General features: G+C 35.5%; 1 protein-coding gene across 6 annotated transcripts in view; it reads left to right on the top strand.

Annotated features, from left to right (window-relative positions):
• The window catches only part of LOC100646670 (potassium voltage-gated channel protein Shab), a 70,576-nt gene that overhangs the window by 15,241 nt on the left and 31,933 nt on the right, over positions 1 to 23,402 (top strand). For all 6 annotated transcript variants that reach the window (XM_048409162.1, XM_048409165.1, XM_048409164.1 and 3 more), the window contains exons 4-5: positions 6,537 to 7,383; positions 15,636 to 15,934. In XM_048409162.1, the coding sequence (XP_048265119.1) occupies positions 6,537 to 7,383; positions 15,636 to 15,934 (1,146 nt within the window). The remainder of the gene's footprint in view (positions 1 to 6,536; positions 7,384 to 15,635; positions 15,935 to 23,402) is intronic.

The following is a 23,402-nucleotide window of genomic DNA, read 5'->3' as shown; positions in this document are numbered from 1 at the left end:
TCGAATTTTTTCAACAGTCGTTGTGTCGATGTGTGTAATATGTATTTTATTTCTAGGTGGTGTTAACAGCATCATTACTAATCTCATTTGTTGTATAATCTAGCATATTTTACCTCTTAGTCTTAAAATTTGTCGTCTTCTAAAATGAAACTTTTAAACGAATCATCATGTTTGACCCTTCGATGATAATGGGAGTGCATAATACGCGATTACCAGGTATCACGTAGATTCTTTCTCGACACCGCTCCCTGTGAGATGTCAATAGTAATTTCGCTACCAGCGAATTCAATTCGATATGTGCTTATTGAAATATATATATATACATATATATACCGTATATAATATATGTATATATATTTATATATTTACCATAAAAAGAAAAAGAACGTAATTGTCGCTAATGTAAATGCATAATCATCCAGCGTAAATGGAATGGACCAGCATTAACATAACGAATTTGACGTTGCTCGAAAAGAAATATATTAGCACATAGCCGTAGAAAGAGAATCAATTAGAACTAATTCCAATGTTCGTTACAAAAGCACGTGTACGTTATACATAGACAACGTAGGATTAGCAAAAGAGTATATAACATGTTAGCGCGCACACTGAATTAATCTTTAGATAGATCACAAACGGATTACCACGTAGACCATAGTGGAGATATTTCTTTTCGTGTACACGTTGAATTCGCAGTACTAACAAGCTAACTATAACTTGTAACAACTGTGCAAGAGAATCTGTGAGGTACTTAGGCGACATAATTTTTTTTACAAATATGTTGTCTCATATTAATACTTGCCATATACACCACAAACAATACACATTGCACACACTGTTGCTCCAAGATGAAACAGTATTATGCGGGGTACTGAAATAGCACCTTTTATCCTATCACTAACTCCAGATTGTCACCAAAGATTTTCTCTATTCACACGAACGTACGATACATATATATAATACATATATGTATATATATATACCTATATCCTGTACAATATCATTTTCCGTGACTCTCTGTTATCCTATTCACTTGTAGCTACATAGATGTGGACGTTCGATGTGACACGATGATAATTTTCATTGCTTTTATCCGACTTATCGGTACCAAGCACGTCACGTTAACCGCTTTAATGGAAAGAAACGGAAACGCTCTTCGTCGAAGAAGTTTCGCGGAGGAGTCACTCCCTGGAGAACTCCTTACCGTACGTCCAAACATTTCTCCTTCAAGCGTCAATATTACAGAAACTATTGATTTTCCACTATATTTAAACCACGTAAGGGACCGTTGGTCAATAACTGTAGCTACTTCTGAAAGTGTATGGTTATAGTCATCGGCAACGTTAGATATTGGGTCTTCTCACAACTCTTAGTTTCTTTGTCCATATCGAATCCTTTGCGTTTGAATAATACAGTGCAATCTCCCTATTCAAAGAGTTCCTACGTACGTTGTACGTGACCGAGTAATCACACGAGTATAAGGCAAGTCTCGCGCAGAAGAAATTTATTCGATGACGAGATGATGCGATCATCTGTTCTGTTGAAGTCGTTTATTTACGATATAACGATCGTGTTATGAATCGACTAAGAAATACGTGATTATATGGAGATTTCATTGTATCCGGGTCTATGCGAATTTTGAAATTTTATTAACTTCGTTGAATCGTATTTCATTTACGTAGATTCGTTTAGTGATGTTATTTATTTATTCGTAATATATCGATACACTTATAAGTCAAAATGACTTTATATCTGAACAGGAGACAGGGGCAGGTTAATGCCTTTTCTCACTTTTTAATCTTTGCAATTTTCACCCTCTATCGCTTAATGGAAAATATACTAAAGTATACTTTGTTTTTTTCTCTTTATATATTATAAATGAAAATTTGAAAAACACAACACAGTGTGAGTAAGTAAAGTTGTTAAGTTGATACATTTGTGAAACATGTTGGTACGATGTTTGATAATTATTTTCGTCGATTAAAATGTATCTACTATTTCAGTTCTATTGATTATTCATTAAACAGTCGATATAGGTACAGATATTTCCTGTATTTATGTATTTAATTTCGGCAATAATAATTGTAATATTGATGTTAATTTTGTATATTTTTAAACGAAACTTAAAAGATTTGAAATAGAATTATTGAAAGAGTAGAAGGTTTAAGCAGAATTTTATAAGATTCGCATAGATCTGATTTTACAAACATCCAAAGGGCACGTACTAGTTAACGCGTAAAGTCGAAGGTCATTTTCTGCATGCAAGGCAGATAAAATCAAATAGCATTCAAGAATAACTACTCGGTAATTACTTCATTAAGGTTGTGCTTCCTAGCGAAATAAGAATCAGCCATAAATAATATTATTACGTAATATTTATCAAATTAAATAATGTTCTGATTAATATTATAAGCTGTGGAATCCAATTTTTACAATAACAGATTTCTATTTTTTAAACAGCCTCATTTATAAGGTTTGAACGTAACGTAAGATTACTTTAATTTATATAACACGAGTGCATATTAAGTATCAAAGACAGCAATCAAAGACTTCAGTCTCTTCTTAAAGAAACGTAAGTTCATCTGTTTTAACATAATTGTGCAGTGTCAGTTGTTTATTTTTTCGAAGAAAATAACACGTCGAACGATGGTTTGCGCCGAACCGCTACAGTTTATTGCTTTATTTACATATATATATATATGTATATACTCGAGCTTAAGTATTTTTAGCGAAGTACAACTCGAAGAGAAGAAAAATTTGTATCATCGAGTATTGATAGTTTCTATCTGTCCCCGCTTTGCTTCTAGAAAATGACGCGCGCTTTAAAATGTTAACCAGTATGGGTCTACCAAAATTGGAAAACAAGATACATACTCCGCAACACGTGCATGATAATAATTTGTACAACATATCAATGTTGATGATTACGATCTAACGTATCCAAAATTTGAGATAACATCTGTACTCTAGAGAGAAAAATGTTAAAACATTTATAAAAGATTATGATGAAATTTTTCATTTTAAAGTTCAAACTTTGTCATTATATGTTTTGTTGGTATAAGCAAGAAAAGCTTGTATATAAATCAAAAATCGTAAAATTAATAAACGTATGAAGCTTCATTAAAATACTGTAGAAATATTCAAGGAATCGTGATTAGGACTAAATTCTGTTAAATAACTAATAGACTTATGGTTATTCTAATATCAAGCTGGAATAGATCCACGACATAACCAGCGGTTAAGTAGTCGTTTCACTGTTTCTGTGAATGCGGAACTGACAGCGATGAAATATTAACGCTACGTATTAATCGACGTTTAGTAGTTACTCGTTTGACTATAGTATTTTTCTTATTTTATTAGATATGTAAAACATCGACAAAGTTTGACTGTAGAAAGCCGGGGTACCGTTTGCAAATATTTGGACACGTTCATATTGAACAAATTTATAAAATATATCTTTAAAAAAATTCATTGATCTAATGTTAGCCTATGATATTTAACAACCATATACAGCTGATTGATATTAATGAAAGAAATGGATAATGTTAATTAGTATAAATAAAAGAGTAATAACTGAATTTAGACGAAGATTAATTCTACGTAGACACATGAATTTAGTGACTTTAAATGACTATCTAATATTAGATGTTTTAGAGCGATTGAAATATACATTTCTAGTCGCATAAAAGTGTCAACCATTTATCATGTATAAACATGAAGTTTTAAAGGAAGACACGCTGTTTTGATTTAAATTCAGCGAAGATTTTAATCGCTGTTGTGTCAAAAAGTAAAATGTTATCAGCAAAGAGATGATTTTGCACTCGAACTTTAACAACTATAACGAAATAATCTTTTAATTAAATTGCACAGGATGTCCAAATATTTATGGACGGTCGTGTAAAAGTATTTCATCATACGGTTTAAATATTTCTTTTTATAAGCTTTTCAATGCGTTCAATAGTCATCTCGAACGAATTATTTTCGTAGCACGATTGCGAGAATAAGCAAAAGCTGTGAGTAATTCGGCAACGATCCATCTATAATTGGTCTTAGAAGAACATAAAGACGGCTTATTATCTCTCATCGACCGCTTTTTTACGCGCATCAGTTCTCTTAAATCTTTACAAGATTACATTAGTTTTGCAACAAATGTATGCTGTAAGCTTTCTCTTTCTTCCAACTTTACGAGTTTTCTCTTTCTTCCTTTTTTCCCCTATATTTAACCCATTTAACGATATTATAAAAAGATCGCATAACACAGCTTTCTGCAAAGAGTTTCGATATCTTGCACAAGGAGTGTTCCGCACAAGCTTGCACCAACGCAAGCTTCGTCGATTATTTTCGTTTCTTTACGTACCTTTTTGACTAAACTCACGAGTACGCCAATTCCTCCACGACTAACAGAAGTTCATCGGTGTATTTGCGGAAAGCATCGCAGCTGATTGCATGAGAGGCTGCCGATGTGACAACAACCCCTTCGTAACTTCCTTTTCTTCTTCACCTTTCGCTTTATCGACTAGCACCAAAGTCTTACACACTCGGAAGCCAAACAACTTCGGACATTTTACTAAACAGAAACGACGATAGATTCTTCAAATTACGCTAACGTAGTTTCACATTTTTTTTTTTTTTACCATTTTCAAGATAATACCAGGTAACATATTCATAAAGCAATAACAAGACAATAACAAGATTAATCTTTTGCGATCTGAGTTAGGTTGAATAATTTATTCCAAAAATTGGCTTATACCCGGTAAATTACTTTTGAAGATTGTTCGCGATTCGACTGTTTATACTTTCATATTTTCGACTCAAATATTTCCACCGAGCCTGTGATCCAGCAGATTTTATACGTTAAAAGCAAACGATAGTAGAGATCGCAAGGGGTTAATTGATTAAAAGTTCGATCCTTTACAACGCGATGGTAAAGCTTTACTTCCGAGTGTACGAGTTTGTGTTACCCGTAGTATAAATATGCGAAGCGAGCGCCTATATTTATTTCAGTTAAACAGACTCGCGGTAATTTTTGCTACATTTCCCCGAAGCAACGAATTGATTTCGCTTTGTAGCGATTGCACTAGCGTGGCAGGTTATTATAGGACACGAGAGAACTAGCTTCGGTTGGTCGGGCATTTATTTTATCTACTCTTCTTCTTCTTCTTTTATTTTTATTTTTTTCTTTTTTTCGTTTTCGAGACTTGGTTGAGGGTGTGAACCAAAGGGAGCGGGGTTTTGAAGGGAGTAAATGAAACATGTGTTAAATACGCATGCCGAACAATGTACAAAATACAACTTGTATAAGTCGAGCGACGTCGGGCAGACTGCCTTCAAACGACGAAGATACTCTTTGGTGCAAACATCTGGGTATCTATACGTTTCTATGGCAGTTTTCAGCGATTCTGTTCACTGGGTTCATTCGAGTCCTCAGTTTCGCAGGAAATGCTTTAGAACGTTATAGCAGTCCACATTACATCCTTCCCCTTCCTTTTTTCCTTATTTTCTCGACGCGTCGTTTCGAAGTCGTTTGGAGGATCCACGACAAACGTTTCGAGCGTATTCTTTTTTATCCTTGGTCGTACAGTCGTCTACAATGGGGCCCTTTTTGCACTACTGTCTCTTTTAAAAACCTCGTTATTGAAGTAACGATGGCGTTGAATCGAAGATTCGAACGATAAAAACCCGCTTCTTATCGTAACGGCACGTCGGTCGTTGTTCTATACGAGGGTAACATTGTATTGGGAAAAATAAGCTTCTTTACGTACGCAAATTGTTGCTTGCTTCGTATTGTACATTTTTTCGTACATATAAGCAGACTACTTACGCTTTCCTTCTATTTTGTCAGTGATCGAATATGTTGTTATTGTATTTGGTGTATAATTTGGTACATATTTTTGAACGCTTTCGTGCAGTGAGAGCTTTTGGTATTTACTCTGTTTTTTGGTAGTTGTTATTGCTTATAAAAAAAAGAGCAGGCTATAAATAAAACTATTATATTTTTCTTCGTATTTCACCGATAACTCACATGTTGAGAAGTATTTCCATGTTATATCCGAGTCTAGACGTTGTGAAGAGATACGTATCTCCGGTTGACGGTTGGAATTCTTATTTCTGATCCAGCTTTTTGTCGACTTCCGTACGATAATAAGAAAAAAGAAAAAGTATCATAAATATGGTAAACACGGTAATACAATTACAAACTACACGGAGTTTTTCTTCTTCCGTTCTTCACGTTCGTCTACCGAAGTCTACTTCATTGGCTATTTCCTGTACGATAACGATTTAGGAACCGTTACTATTTTCAATTTTGTCATTTCACTACGTTCCGTTCAAATTACACATGGAAAATATAATAAATCACACGAAACAGAAACGTTCGATCGTAGAAAGAAAGAAAAGAAAGAAATATATACGATAGCCAGTCGACGGAAAGTTCTAGAAAAGGTGCGGTAATTTTAGTTTAATCGCAGCAAGAATAGTAGGAGATGAAGCGATCTGACGATGTCGGTATTTGACCGGTTGATCCGTCGGTTTTCCAGGTGATAGCTGTGATATCAATACTCTTTATTGTGCTTTCGACGATCGCACTAACTCTCAACACCATTCCTAGTATGCAAGTGAATGATGAGAAGGGGAACTTTCAAGACAATCCGCAGCTCGCCATAGTGGAGGCTGTGTGCATCACATGGTTTACCCTCGAGTACATGCTTAGGTTCAGTGCCTCGCCGGACAAGTGGAAGTTCTTCAAGGGTGGTCTAAATGTGATCGACCTGTTGGCAATACTGCCGTACTTCGTATCTCTGTTCCTGGTCGAGACGAACAAGAACGCGACCGACCAGTTCCAGGACGTGCGCAGGGTAGTGCAAATCTTTCGTATAATGCGGATCCTGAGGATCCTGAAGCTGGCCCGCCACTCGACCGGGCTGCAGAGCCTTGGCTTCACCTTGCGTAACTCGTACAAGGAGCTGGGCCTGCTGATGCTCTTCCTGGCGATGGGCGTCCTTATATTCTCGAGTCTTGCCTACTTCGCTGAGAAGGATGAGGCCGGGACCAAATTCATAAGCATTCCAGAAACCTTTTGGTGGGCGGGCATCACGATGACCACCGTCGGATACGGCGACATCTACCCCACGACCCCGCTCGGCAAGGTGATCGGCAGTGTGTGTTGTATATGTGGTGTCCTGGTAATCGCGTTGCCCATTCCCATTATCGTTAACAATTTCGCCGAGTTCTACAAGAACCAGATGAGACGGGAGAAAGCCCTCAAGAGGCGAGAGGCTCTTGAAAGGGCAAAGAGGGAGGGCAGCATCGTTTCGTTCCATCACATCAACCTGAGGGATGCCTTCGCCAAAAGCATGGATCTCATCGATGTCATCGTCGATACTGGTAAGCGACGGACCACGAGGAGGATATACACACTTACTACTCGTCTTATATGATACGCTCTGAAAATACACCGATCTTCTGAGAATCGAATGATACGATCTAGCGGTAAAGAACATTGGAATAAAGAAAATTAGAATAACTAGAATAAATTTATTTGATAGTAATAGTTGGTGCATGAGTAAATTGTAGGGAATAGGTATAATATATTTGATAATAAATCAGAATAAGATGATACGGATGAGGATGATTGATTACAGAAATGCTACTCTGTTGACGTTTTATAAATATATGTACTCGCTTGATATGGTACTCGTATGTATTTTAAGGCAAAGAACACTAGAATAAATTTACTTTATGGGAGCAGTTGACGATGATCGATTGCGAAAATGGTATTTTATTAATGTTTTATATTGGTACTCGGTACTCGATAGAAACGATACTCACATAAACTTAAGGTGAAGTATTTTAGTATAAACGTACCTTATGCAGCGTATTTGTGGTGTACAAGTAAGCTTTTGGAGATATAACATTATGGTGGTTTAATGGGAACGATCAATTTTATCGCAAAAATACTATTTTAGTTATATCTCATAAATATAACAACCTGAAATGGAAGTAAAAATGTTTTCATTGCTAAGAAATTTCTACTATTACGTTTTCGATGTTTCCACTATGTTTATTGGTAATTTTATATGCACTTCCATACTTTTGATGAGGTTTTTTAGTATAGCGTGTTAAATGAAAATTAAGATTAAAATTTTATGTGCAATGCTACTTATATTCTATATTCTATATCATACTCTATACTAATTACTAGTCTGATAAATAATTTGTTAATTTTATCTTTCTGCTTTTATGAATTTATCTACTACTTTTCTAGGTACTGTAGCTGGATGTATTTCGATAAATCATCAATTAAATAATAGGAAAATCCTCTTTCATTGGTCATAGCTTTCAAAAATAATATTACCGAAAGAAGGATGGTTTTTCCCTCAGACAACTTTGTTTTTTCTACAAACAATTATCAGAATTTACTAATTAAGGTCTGAAATGATTGGGTTCAAGAAAACACATATGAAAATGTAGATAGTCGAATGCAAACGTACTAGGCAAATATTTATACTTAATTATTTCTCGAGAACGAAATATCGCGTAGAGAAATTTTCTTCTATTTTTTCGACTTCTTTTTCATACGAGATCATTCTCTTCCGGTTGTACTTTCAGTACATCAAACCTTAAATAATGATACAAGATATTAATATATAAGATAAGATATATACAATATATACAATATAATACAATAAGTGTATAAAATATAATTTTTTATCGGAAGGTCAACAGATTGAAACATTGAAGATTGGTATATCGTTGAAACGTATCATATCTCGAGTATATGTGCTTCACCATCACGAGATCAACGTTTTCGCGTTATAGTCGGGAAAACTCGGCTACGACTGCGACTTGCTGTTTGCCAATTAACGATCTAGTCGGATCGTTTTCTCTCGTGCTACTGAAGGTTTTCGTTTTTTTTTTTTTTTCGTTGTTCCCTAATATTCTTTGTACATCGTCACATACCTTCGTTGCGCACACGTAGACCTCAAAAGTTTCACCTGCTTAACTGGAATTCCTTGTATCTTTCGCTAACTTTTATTGAATCTCAAATATGTCCAGGGATTTAACAAAAAGGAAACTAATTAGAAACAGTCCAGTGGCGTTTAGAATGGAAAATAGCGATGTGAACATTATTCCAGTTAACAAGGCGCGATCGTACTCCAGAGTGATACTGAGCGGGACCTTATCACTCTCTACACCCATTAACGGTGTTCTTCTCATTCGTTTTACTCCGATCATAAATATACTAATACTAACGCACGTGTGCGATAGCCAAAAAATGGAAGATCGCAAGTTTTATCGTAACGAAACGTTAACAATTTATCAACCCTGACGCAAGAATGATGAATTTATCAGTTCTGGCGCAGGAGCAAGGTAAAGCGAGACCACACTGCTAGAGAAACACTGACCACCCTCTTTATTGACTTTCTCATTAAATGTAAACTGCACCATATTCATAAATATTCATGAATCATGGGAGGACACAGAACAAAACTATTGTCATTCATCGATCGTGTTATTTTCATTCTCTATCGCAGTGTTTCTCAACCTCTTGCGAGTCGCGACCCCTTCTCATTAGAATCAAAGTATTTATACTGTTAACGTTATTTTCAGGGAGTGAGTCAAGGTCTACCGTGGTCGAAATTGAAAAAAAATATTATGATCTTGCCATAACGTAGAATTAGAATAACACAGAGTGTTTGATAAACCTTCTGGTCTTAAATATGTGGACACTTTGATCGATTTTTATTAACGGTATACCAATGCTACTAAAATATATGAATTAACGACAAATTAACGATCAATAGTATGCTTATCATGTTCTTGTGAAATCAACAGGCATATATCATATTTCATTTTAATTAATTTATTTGTAATTAGGATAGACTCTCATGGAGTTTATTAGTAAAGAAGGCACCAGGTTGCGAATTAACAACAACGAATATCGTAAAAGAATTATCTAGAAATGCTCAAATGTTGCAATGTATTGCATGAAATTTAAATTGTTTATTTAAAACTTTATTAACGGTATATTAAAATTAAGTACGCGATTTGTCGAAATGTTAATTGATCTTTAATATTATTGCTGTAATTAATCACGATAGTTTCTCCATGCATGTAGCTTGTAACTTGACAGCGAGGCAAGTTGAGAATAGTGAACTTTTTAAATAACGAAATTGTCTCATAATGTTTGACACTTTAACTCACGATCTTAGTAATGTAGGTCATCAATAAGCAAGTGTTCACGTACTTCTGAGCAGTAGATTATGCGTATAATAGGGCGGACCTTTAAGGAGATATTCTACTGTAAGACACGGTTTATAGACTTTCTTTAGTATTTTTAGAAAAAATCATTAAATAGTCCTACCGATATAATTACCTTGTACGTATACTTGTCCATGTTTCAGCGACGTTTGAAAATATCTTTAAAGAGAAATAATCAAAATTAACAGCACTGTATATCCTCAAACGCATTCGTTTAAAAAACGATCTTCTCATAGCTTCATGATCCTGATCATTATGCTGATCCCTGTACATTAAAAAAACCAAAAAAATTCTTGATCGACATAAGTTTGTCTATATCGAAGCTAGTAGCAGAGTGAAAAAAAGGCAGTAATTAAAAAAATCTCAACATTTTCAATTTTCACTAGATATACAAAATTCCACATACAAAGTCCCGTATACACGTTGGTCCGCTTTTTCCTTTGCGCGTAACTTAAGTCAAGACTACTTTACGCTTAGGAACACAAAAAGATCGATTCTCTGAGCGAAAATATGCAGTAGAATACTCCCTTAACGTGTTCCCAATATCCGCACGAAGGCCTTAAGTCTCTTCTTTCCATTGATTTTAAGAAGTAACGTTACGATCACTGATAAAACACCCCGTTAAAACATAGCCGCGTTAAAATAAAAAAAAAACACCGCGAATCATAAATAAATAAATTTTTGCAGAGAAATAGTTGCAAGTGAAAATAACCGTAGCGATCCACGAAGAAAACTTGACGACTCCTTGGAGGTCGCGACCTACAGGTTGGGAATCCTTTGCTCTATCGATTTTGCTTGGTAGATTCCTAAGAACGCCAACATGACAAACACAATCATCTTAAATCGTATTCCATCCGATTCACATATCTCGACTACTAGCGTTTCGTGTAATCTCGATTCTCATACAGATGTTGGAAAATGAGCCCACTAATCCTGCGTCAAGGTTGATGAATTGATGGCATAATGAAAAACATAATGGATACCGAGGCTGTTTTCAGGTCACGATATGTCCGGCGTGGATGGTAACAGCAAGGAGGGGGAATCCGTGTACGGACGCAGCCCTGCCCAGACCAGGTCAGGCTGTTATCCTAGCTATGAGCATTACGGTCCCTCGTGGCGTCGTTGCGGTGCCTCGTTTTCCTGCTGCTTCCTCAGTCAACCTAACGATCAACCTACCACGCCGGACAGACCGAAACTTAACTTCCAAACTAATGATCTCTCACTCGCATTTGGAACGACCATCCGGCACACTTGCCCGAGATTCGAACATCACCGACTCTATGCCAAGGTCGATGCCGACAAACTAATTGCACCTACCTAAGCTCACGATATGTCCGACGTGGATGGTAACGAGCTATTTTATCGATATATTTTTGGTTTCGCTTCCGCTACTTTCTCGATATACGGCCTACGTATAGATAAGAAAGCAGCCTACCACGCCGGACTGAATCAGGACTTCGCTTCTTCTTCACCCAGAAAGGTTAATCAATTATATTAACACTAAAACCCTGAGAGATATCATCCTATCCACGTAGAACACCGACGGCGATCGTTTTCATCAAACACAGTGTTTTCATAATTTCAACGAAATAAATAATGTTTCGTTGAATTGCGCTCGTGTTAATTGATTTTATTCCTTCTATAAGCGATTAATTATCTCGTATCGAAATATTGAATTGTATTATGAAATTATACAAGGAACGAACGATCAACCGTTTTACACGGAATATTTCGGATTGATACGATCGACGCGTGTATTTTATTTAAAATTCTATACTTTGCGAATGAATATCGAATTACGACGAAGGGTGATCTTATGCGATTATAAAGAGAACCCATCTTTGAATTGATCAAATATGTAGGGTGATCACAAGTTTTTCCACAAGACTGGTGCGAGAATATTCTGTGAGTAGAAATGAGAAAAAAAATATCCTCTAAATATAAGGTCAGAAATGCTTGATTGTGGATACTCATACAAATTAATATTTTTATCAACGCTATTAAACAGATGGAATTTAAGCTTAGTTTTATCCATTGAATATTGTAACGAATACTCTATATTCTATATATTTTTGCATCTTACGTGGATTTTTGCATCTTTAAATTTAAAATGTACAACGAAGTAGAGAATATTGATTTTCCGACAGTTCTATTTTAAAATATTTACCAGACTTAAATACAGGATTCGCATCTATTAGAAATTGAATTTATTACATTAAAAATTTCTCACGGCTTCTCTTTAATTTCGATGAATGGTACACGTACCACTGGTAGTACGTGAGAGGGTTACATGAATTATAGAATCTCGATTATCCGATGTGACGTGGACGGGGTCTACCTCGAGTAATCGAGAAAGTCTATTAGTGTTCGCAGCTCGTATGATAAAATATATAGAAAACATTTTGATAGCGTGATGTTGTACATCTATCTAGGGTTAATTAATTAAGAAATATTAAATTCGTGCTCTTAAAAGCTCTTCGTGTTAAAATTTCGAAAAAGATGAAGTTACTGTAAAGTTCTAAAGCACCTCGGATAATACGGAACTTTGGTTAAACGGGTCTCGAATAACCGAGACTCCACTGTATTTGTACAATGTACAGTATAAAAATTTCATCGTCATCGAAAGTAATCATGCGAGATATTCTTTTCTTGTAGATACCGAAATTTTGTAATTTTTCTGCTGATGGTATGCATTTATGAAAAGATTAAAAACCTCTGCCTTGTAGTAATTTCTGACAAGTATCAATTCTTGTTGAGAGAACTTTCTTCTCCAGGAGTGAAGGTCCGAAGGGATGATGTGATGAGATATCGAGCGATCTCGAGGGTCGAAGGTTAATCTTCGTTGAACCGTTATATGAAATACGAAATAAATTTTTCGTTAGCTATGTTTTTTATATAAGTCTCTAATGAAACATTTATACGAGCCTATATTTATTTGATACCTTTTTATTTTTATTTCTAAAAATGTGTTACGAAACAGGTTAATAAAGGCATTGAAGGAAATTAACGAGAAATTTATAATATAATATATTCAATTTCTCGCAGATCTCAACCCTGTATTTATGAGAACGGAAAACATTTTAAAATGAAGTTAATGGAAATGTGTACAACATCAATCTGTTCATATATTCCATCGAATGAGAAACCATTATATTTTTGTTATAAATTTTTAATGCAGTATTTACGGTGGCTACAAAGTGTATTCGCCAACGAGAACGATTTTTTATGAGATTGTATATATTTCATTTTCGCAGCATCAAATTTCTACAGTCGTACGAAGATACCACCAAACGATACGAAATTTAATATACTTGGACATAATTAACTAGTACGTAAATGCTGTGATAAATAGACCGCTGTACCAATATTTTTCGCAGCTTTTGTATATGAACCTATACTCCTATACTTTTTCTCTCATTTATATTCATAAAATATATTGGCACAGTTTCGTGGAAAAAGCCTGGGTCACCCTACGTAAAGGAAATAATTTATTTTTATATTATCGTATTTCATGCAAACTCAGAATTTCAAAAGTATATGTCATTCCTTTTGCGCAATTACATCTTACAATTACATAATATTATTTTTTATTAATTTTATCATATTATCTTGCAGAATTTCTTAAGAAGTGCAGTTACGAAATCTTTCTATCTGCAATATTTCAACAAACCTATTGAACATCAATAAAATAATAAAAAAAAGTATGAGAACAGGTATTAAAATGACCGTATTCGGAGTTCTAGCGATAACTAACACCTGACACACTAAGCACGATCAGTCATCTTTTTTTGTCATAGCACCTGCGCCATAATTGATAAACTTATCAAGGTGCGAGAAAACGCACGAACTGGACATCGAGCCTCTTGCCAAATCGTTAGATGTCCGGCGTGGATGGTGAGCAAACACTATTAAAATTTATTGGTATCGTTTATATCGATATTACCTTTGTCGATGATTTATATTTCGAACGTTGATAGGAATTTTATTGTTAGCAAGTATGTTCGTTTGATATCAACAAAAAATACAAGTGTATATATATATTTATTTAATTATTTGTTCTTTCTATAATTAAAATTGTTTTATATTCATGAAACAATATTGATCTTAGATATAATTGGGAATAAATACATCAGAACACTGATGATACCATGGAACACATTTATGTACAAAATATTCTCAAAATGGTACATTTGAATATTTAAAGGAAAGATATTTTTAAATTGCAGTTAAATCTTTGAATCAAAATTAAGATGATTTTTAGGAAGAGATCCCGAGTGAGGAATCGATTAAGACGAAGATCAATCTTTTATTCGTAAGTTGTACATATAGTACAATATGAAAATTTTGTAAATTATTCGAAACGACCGATCATTTTCACCAATTGCTGTGATACAATTATCAGAATTTAGTTTTTCAGATGAGAATCGTATCCTTCTGAACGAAACGTAATAAGCACTATAGCTAATATAACGAACAAAAATGGAATTAAGGCGAATGAAAATGAAAAGCTGCTCATGTTCTAGTTCATTACTTGTAATGAGCAAAAAAAAATCACCACACGTCACATGCAGTATTAATGTGTCATTCAATCGTGAAAGCTAATCACAATAATCGATCAACACGTTGTAATACTTTCCCCGAAAGAACAGACTTGAATTTTGATAATTGAGTATCGAAAAGTATCCAACGATCGTCTTACATTTGCTTTCAAAATTTATTCTATTGAAATCAACGTGTTAAATAAGACGTACCAATCACAGAAGAGTATCAAAGTACAAGATCACGTCAAGCCAAGAATCGTCTTACTTTTGCTTTCAAAGTCGCGTCAAATTCATATTTCATCAACGAATATCTAAACGTTCGGCGTCAGGAATCACGTCAATCAGAGGAAATATGCTGTACATAAATTGCAACTGGGACAAAATTCTTTTTGTAATCGTGCTACGCAATGCTCGCTAATACGCTGGTATCTATGATTTGCCATATACTTGTCCTGCTATACTCCTGATCCACCTAACGACCAGCCTACCACGCCGGACCAAGCCGAAACATTTAATTCCCATTATTCGTATACAATCGAGCCAAGCCTACTTGTTAAAGCAAAAAAGCGTCGTTCATCGAGAAAATATCGCTGCATGCCTCTTTTCTTCCTCATCTTCTATACATATCTATCTGTCTATCTGTCCTTCTCTCTCCCTTCTTTTCTCTTTCTTTCTCTCTCTCTCTCTCTATCTTTATCTCTCTCTTTCTCTATTGGAGTACGTTGTCGAAGACGAGTGCAAAAGTTGGAGCGAATCCTCGCCTATTCTTGCGTCAAGGTTGATTACCGATTACGGCATTGTGAAAGATAGAACGGACGCGGAACCTGTTTCCAGGTCACAATATGTCCGGCGTGGATGGTAACAGCACCGAGGGAGAATCCGCGTGCGGACGCGGTCCTGCCCAGACCGGGCCAGGCTGTTATCGTAACTATGAGCATTACAGTCTCTCGCGACATCGGCGCAGCGCCTCGTCCTGCTTCCCAAATTTGCCTAACGATCTGCCGACCACACCGGACAGCCCGAACCGTCGTCTCCTGGACTTTGCTCAGAGCGTACCCGGAACTCAGAACGACGATTACTTTCACGACGATGTACCGGCCCAGCACGTGAACCAAGGCAATACCACACCTAGCGTAAGTCACGTCGTCACATCTTTTATACAGTCCTCGTTATGATGTATGATTTTTCTATGTGTTTCCTTTTATTTTGTGTGTGTGAGTGTGCGTATGCGCGCGCGCGCGCGCGCCTGAAGACTAGGCTTGCACGGGCGTTTCATGTTACCGCGATCGGACTGGGCTCGATTTTCGTTGGATCTTAGCAAAACGGTGTCACGCATGTTCGTTGACAATAATGTTCTTTGTGAATCGTTGGTGTTACGTTTTCAACGGAGTAAGTAAGGTTGCGGATAATTTTTTTTGATAAAATTTGATTCGTACGTTAATCTGGAGCAGCCAAGTCTGTCTATAGATTTCCAGCGTAATTATCCCTCGAATACATTTTGTATTGGGAAAATGTTCGAAATACTTTAAACGTGTAATTTTATGACAGCTTTAAACCGATTTTGTCTAGTTTCCTGTTTCGAGTGGAGCGAGGAAATCTTTGATTATCTTTTATGGAGAATTTGCAATTTTTAATCTTATTCGCGAGTCGTGTCTCACGCGGAGAAAATACAGCGTGCTCCATTATAAATCTTCCCACGTTTCGCAATTATCTGTGGAATTACATTTTGTTCGAAGAAATGTTTTAGAACGTAGCATTTGCATTATTTCGTTTTCCACTTCGAATTGAACAAGCAGATTGTATTTATGTAGGGAATTTTACTACGAACATTTCTAAAGAAATGAAATTTAAGTAGTTTATCTCTGTTTTTAAATAAAATTTTAAGTAGTTTGTTTACATATTCTATTTTTATATTCTTGTGTATTATGAACTCTGTGCGCATTTTTGCGCCTTTAAAATTTCCACAAATTTTTCGCGACAGTTTTCTCGAATTAAAGATTTTATCACTTGCGACGGAATGATAACATAACGCGATACCCTGCATAAATATGCGATATATTAATTCAAAAATAATAAGATAAACTTAACCAGATGAACGTAATATACTTAATCCAAATGATCATTTCGAGATATCTACAATGTGTTTCGTGTTTAACGATTATTCTCAACGGATATGAGTTTCTGTTTATTTGCACAATCTCTTCGCTTCCTATCGTTCTCTGATAGCAATTTGCGTTTGAAATGAGTTTCGTAGTTTACTGAAACCATAGCGTCGCCGAGTGTGATATAATCATAATAACTTCTCTTTCAAAAATAAGCAGCTGATATAGTAAGTAAAAAATGCAAAAAAGGCAATAAAATCACTGTACACATCTGTTTAGAAAATTCTTCTTTTTTGATGATTTTAGAATTTCATATTTGCATTTCGTACATTTCTCAATATATTTCCTAATGTGTCTCGAGTATGAAGGTAATCAAAATTGATAGTTTGTTTAGAAGAAAATGGTAAATCTTATACAATCAGATTGTATACCTATTCGTATAATCTTTCTTTTTAATAATTTTCAAATTCTAAATTTATACCTCGATATAAATCGACAAATATAAATTAATTGTTTGCTATAAATTGAAGTTGATAGATTGCTACGTAAAAGTTTGTTTATGACGCTTTCGCTATGATATGCGTCTGTTCTCGTTGTTAACTAATATTTAATTATTTCATTAATTAAACAATGTATCTAACGTAGAAAAAAGTTAAATATATAGCCTTAACACCTATGTTAAGTCCGATAAAAAAGAAATTCGAGCCCGTCTTAAGGATAGAATCGTTCGTAAATTTTGAGTATCCGCACATGGCTACTAAAGGCACGACTATCAGAACGTCAGTGCGGTCACATTGGATGCAAACTAGTAGTAGAGTCTGATTTTAATCAGACCCAATGATAATATGTATATCTTATACTTTCAATACATATATCGTTCCATTCGCTGTTCTGTTTACTGTTACGAAGTCTTTTCACAGATAGTTTCTCAATTAATTTCAATAAAAAAGATACTGTTTTACATATAACAAATAATATATGTATGTATACCTACGGAGTGTTCATACTAATATTTTTCCAACCTTTTGCAAGAAATCAGTGTAACAGAAAAAAGTTACGAATTGAAATTTATCTGTGTCGATTAGACCATGTTTGACGATAATGAACATTTTGAAAATATCATTTTTCATCGCGTTACGAAGCTAACGTAGCTTTGTTTTTTTTTTCTTTTTTAATGGAATTGTATACATTCTTTTCATCAAACTGAAACTGATACTTCTATTCGCAAAGTAATCTAGTTTATGATACTGGAAGTAATAATACTTGTCTTTTTCGCTCAGTTTATTTTTGAACGGTGTATATACGTACAAACACAGCACGTTGAAAACATTTCTCACTTTATCCCTGGTCTAATAAAATCAATGAGGATTAAACACATTAATAGTATAATTTATAGTATAGACGATAATGTAATTTGTATATACTAAACTTTAAAGACTATTTTTTTTTAAATACATGTTCAAGTAAGATTTCGCCCTTTTGTAGAATCCAATTAATAGCTTTAGTTTAATTGATTTTCGTGAACTACTGCTCTACTAATTATTTTCAAGCAACGTTCTACGTTTATCAACTTTGTTAATTTGAAATAAAAGTACATTCTATGTTTATGGAATTCATCTTAATATGTTCAACAATATAATGACAAAAATCAAATGTATAATTCCATTTGAAACATTTTAGTAGTCATTTAGGAATTCGCTATGAAAAAAGTATTTTCCAAATATTTATTATCACTATATGTTATTCACTCGATACGGATAATATGTGAAATGTTAAAAAGGAAACCCTGTATGTGTATATGCATATATGTGTATGTAAATAAGTTACAAAACATAAACCAATATCGTAAGTTGATGTTAGTGTAAAGTATCGTTTTCGCAAAAACAACTGCCATTGTGTTAATAAATAAAGCGTTGAACAAGACTGACGCGTATTCTCCAAACATAAAAGTTACCTGTGTGTGTGTGTGTGAAAGCATTAAAAAAAAAAAAAAAAATACAAAGGTGTTGTATATTTATATCGAGCACACTCACCGTTCCTCTTATCTCAAGACTTATTTTTTATCTTTTTTTTTCTATTCATTTACTATCTACCATATATGTATGCATCAAGTATAACCGCTGCTTTTTCCTCGATGTATCATAATATCTATTTGAACGAATGTGCATCCAATGATATCGTTCTTGTTTGGAATCGATGTAATCTCGTTGGTGTCGAATAGCCACGGCACAAGTTTGTCTCTTTACACCGCCGTGCCCTAGCGAAGTAATAAATTTGCAACGATACGTCTACAATGGCAGAATGACACGATGTACCCAAGCACGCCTAGTGTGAAACAATCTTTCCATTTTTCCTTTTCTTTTTTTTTTTTTATTTTTCTATTTGATCTTTCGTGAGAAAAGAAAGCACGTCGAGCGCCGAAAGGAAAGAAAAAAAAAGAAAAGAGACCAAATCCGCTCGATGTGCAGCTTTTTATCTATGTGTGTCTGCTTGATTTTTCTTTCTTCTTTTCTTTTTTACGGGATACCGGTGACAAATTGATCCGGTATCCCGTAGAGTTGTGTCTAACTTCTTATCCGTGTCAGCGAAATTGCTGCTAGAATCTCGAAATCAGGTCTGGCACGAACACAAAACGAGTAAATATTCCTCTCAACAGTTTTCTATATGGTTTAAATTTCGATGGGATATTTCAGTCCTTTACGAATCTTTCTCGCGAATGTTTCGAATAGCCTCGTTTGCGAAAATTATAATATTTACTCGGTGACAACACATTGAAACAATATCGCGTATGTTAGAATACGGAGCTTGGTCACCATTTATTTTCTTCCTTCTTAACTTTCTCCGTAAAAACGGTTTCTCCGTATACATATTTTTAATACAAAATTGTACGAAACATGTACGTTCACGGGAAGAATGGTCAACCTTGCTCGGTACGACACATACAAAATTAACAGAAATGCTAGTACAATACAGAGTTCTTCTTTATACAAACGCATCTATACCTACCAGTGCTGATAATGTTACCGTAAAAATCTTCAGATAAAAAGTGCACAATTTTGCAATCTATTACTTCATGTAGATCAATAAACATATATATGTATATGTATATATATGTATACAGTTTATATAAAATATTGTGAATATTGTTTTTTTTTAAATGTCTTATAGTTACGTGCAAAATCTAGTAAGATAACGACACATAAGAGAAATATCGTGATATAAAAGAATAATTCGATACTGTGAGGTATAGAGGTTCCGAATAAAGGTTTGCGCAACTTTCGACTTTAACTCTACTTGGTCGCGTGTTTTCCCGACAAATTCTTTCCTAGAGTTTTACCGTCCATACCGCCTCTCGGCAGATAAAATCTACGCGATTGATTTTTTTTCTTTTTTTTTTTTCTTTCATTTAGTTCGCGAGTGAACCGACGATCTGCGGAGCCCGAAAGAAACGACATTAACTTTCCTTGATGCTCGCTTTCCCCTTTACTCGTCCACGCTATTCGAATTCAATAATCCTTTAACAATTGCGTATCCTCGATTCATCGAACTTGAAACTCTTCGGATTTTTATTTCTCCGCGAATTAACGATTCTTCTGAAAGCTATCGTCGAACGTTCGTTGCTACGTACGTACTGCAACACATATTCGTAAGTAATCGTGGTAATTTGTAAATAGCAGTGTAGAAAGATTGGAAGTTCGATGAGCCGAAGACGATTGAGTCATTGGGAACACTAATCCTCTCATCATAACACGATCTTTTTACATTATATTGGCTTCTATCCTTTCTAACGTTGTTTAACAAAAAGAAAGATCGATAAGAACTTTGCCAAATGAATTTCATCCAATGAATTACACAGCAATCGTCGAGTAAAAAAAGAAAAAGAATAAAATGATAGAGCTTGCTATAGATAAGTAATTACGAGCTGAAATGAGAGACGAGTGTTGATAAATGAGAGGATTGAGGATATCACGAAGATTAAAGGACAGTGAAGACATCGATTGAAGAAAAAGATGATATAAGACCGCGTAGAGTACAAAATTGGCTCCATCGAATGTAATAACGTGTCGTCCAAGTGCTTTTTCGTCGGGAAACGCGTCGGTCTAACGATTGCATCGTCGAATCGGATCTTATCCTTCGACTGGCAGTGCTCCTTTCGCACATCACTGCGGTCCTGGAATGCTCGCTTATCAATAACGAATGAATGAATGTGCTTTTCTTTTAGAACACAGAGAACACGCAGGGCACCGAAACTTAGGCAGCGATTTCTGTAAATGGAGGTTCTCGATCACGATTCGTGTGTGCGTCACGTGTATACAGTGCACCAGCGATCACGTTTTCAAAGCACACCAAAGCAGGATAAACTGTTAAAACGTAGTCGCCAATGTGTTTCTTTCAATTAGATACTAATTTGTTTCACTTATTTCTGTTCACATAGATTCCAGGTATGCCAATAGACCTTTCGATGTTCCTTCAGTTTCTTATCAGTTGGTCTGAGAATTTCTTTCTTTCGTTGATTGTTATCACGTACGGCCGTCGATAATTGACTCTGCGGAACACAGAAATAATACACCACGTAATCGAATAATGCCATCGCAGTTCGTGTCGTGGAAATGTTAATTTCAATCGAACTACGTCCCTTCTAGGTTCTCCGCGCGCTCTACCAATTTTTATCCACAAAAACTTGCGCACTCGACGTTCTGTAATTTCGAAAAATCGTTGGAGAAACGTTGACGCATCTCGCGGTCAGATAACTTCTCCTGGGTATTGTGTATAATTAGCGTAAATACGTTCAGCAGTGCAACTACAAAATAATTCAATCGAGTTACACGTAAGGGAGTAGTTACACTACTGAATCTATAAGACGATAGATTTGCAACGTCCAATTTTTCTATACCAATTGGAAAGGATAAATGTTTGTTTCGTTTAAATATTCATAAAGATTACTTCGTTGTTATTCATTATTAATAGGAAATTCGTTATATGACAGCAACTATTTTGCTCTAAACTATTATGCTCATTAAACTCTCAGTATTAATTTCTCACACTGGATTACGCAATCCCATTACGTTTTACGCAATTGGCTGCAATAGTACGATCTATTTTCACTTTTCAAGCCGATTGCTCGCGGGTATCTTTCGGAATGCAACCGTTGGTTGCACGATCAATGGCAACTGTTTTTAAAAAACGAAAAAGGAAAGGTTTACGAACGGTGGATAAACGATTCTCGAGGAAAAGTCCGATAAAGGTAGAAAGAAAATAATATAATTGGGAAACTGAGACAGCACAGTGCCGGTCATAAGTATCAGGACCTTCCTACTCGTTGCAATTGTCGAGAAACTGCAGCAAATTTGACTACTTTAAATTTTAATATTTCACGTTGTGAGGAACGTACGAATGAATTAACAGATTTATAATAAAATAACTAAAGAAACAAAAGCAGTGGAAAGTATCCGATTTAAGTTAACACGGGAGAACACGAAACGTTGAAATACTTATGGCCCACAGTGTGCGTAGGAAGAAAGATTATTGCAGGCAGCAGTGTGCCGCAATTCGTGAGCCAATGATGAGTTCAGATCCATTCTTTCACCATTGGCGGTAACTTTCTGACGGATTTCGTGTCGGTATGTTACAGGCAATGTCCGACAGCGCGCATTGAACCACCATCGTTGAACAAAGCCGCCGAAACTTTCGTCACACACACGAATTACCTGCTACTGTCGGACCTTGCCGAATCTCGTTCTCTTTCGCTGCATGTGCATTGTGTGTCGGTCGCTCAGTCGAAAAGAATCGAGCAAAATCCACGAAACGTTGAATCTTTGAATCGGGTTCGATCCTCTCAGAGAGAACTGTAAAAGTAACTAACGAATGAAAATAGTTACGGGGAAAAAAGAGCGAAAACGAGATTAACAAAAAAAAAACAGAGAAGGAAAAAAAAAGAAAAAAGAAAACAAAGAGATAGAAACGAAGGATTTAAAGTTTTCGAAAGATGTACACGGGAAACAGTTTTACGCGTTCAAGAGAAATCTAAACGGTCTTTCCTGGCAACGTCCGACAAGATAGAAACTCTGCAAGTTTTCGTAGCAACTGGCAGCCACGAGAAAGGCAACGGCAGAATGAAAACGATGAAGTGCGAGAGACGAGAACGAAAATGCGTGACGATGGACGATAATCCGGGGGTGTGAGGCCGCGGTACTTGGACGTCGGACCTTGCCGTGCTCGATCCGAGAAAAGCGCGGAACGCTTTTGTGATTGCACTTTTCAGAGATACGTTTTTACTGTCTTCTTTCTAACGCTCGATCGCCCCTCCGTTCTGTTTCTTCTATTTTTCATCGTGTCATGCCGCTTCATGCCCTCTTCTCCTACGCGCGTTTCTTCGTTGAAGGATTTTTGATTTTTCAGCATTTTGAATTATGCGGATACGCTATCGTTTATAAGCTCATTTGGACACTTCCGAATTTTTGCAAATATGTAAAACGTATTTCAAGAGAAAGCGTTTAAT

Source organism: Bombus terrestris, chromosome 10 (assembly GCF_910591885.1).
Source record: "Bombus terrestris chromosome 10, iyBomTerr1.2, whole genome shotgun sequence".
Classification (NCBI taxonomy): domain Eukaryota; kingdom Metazoa; phylum Arthropoda; class Insecta; order Hymenoptera; family Apidae; genus Bombus; species Bombus terrestris.
Note: the sequence above shows the minus strand (reverse complement) of the source record. Positions and strands in the feature narration are given on the sequence as shown.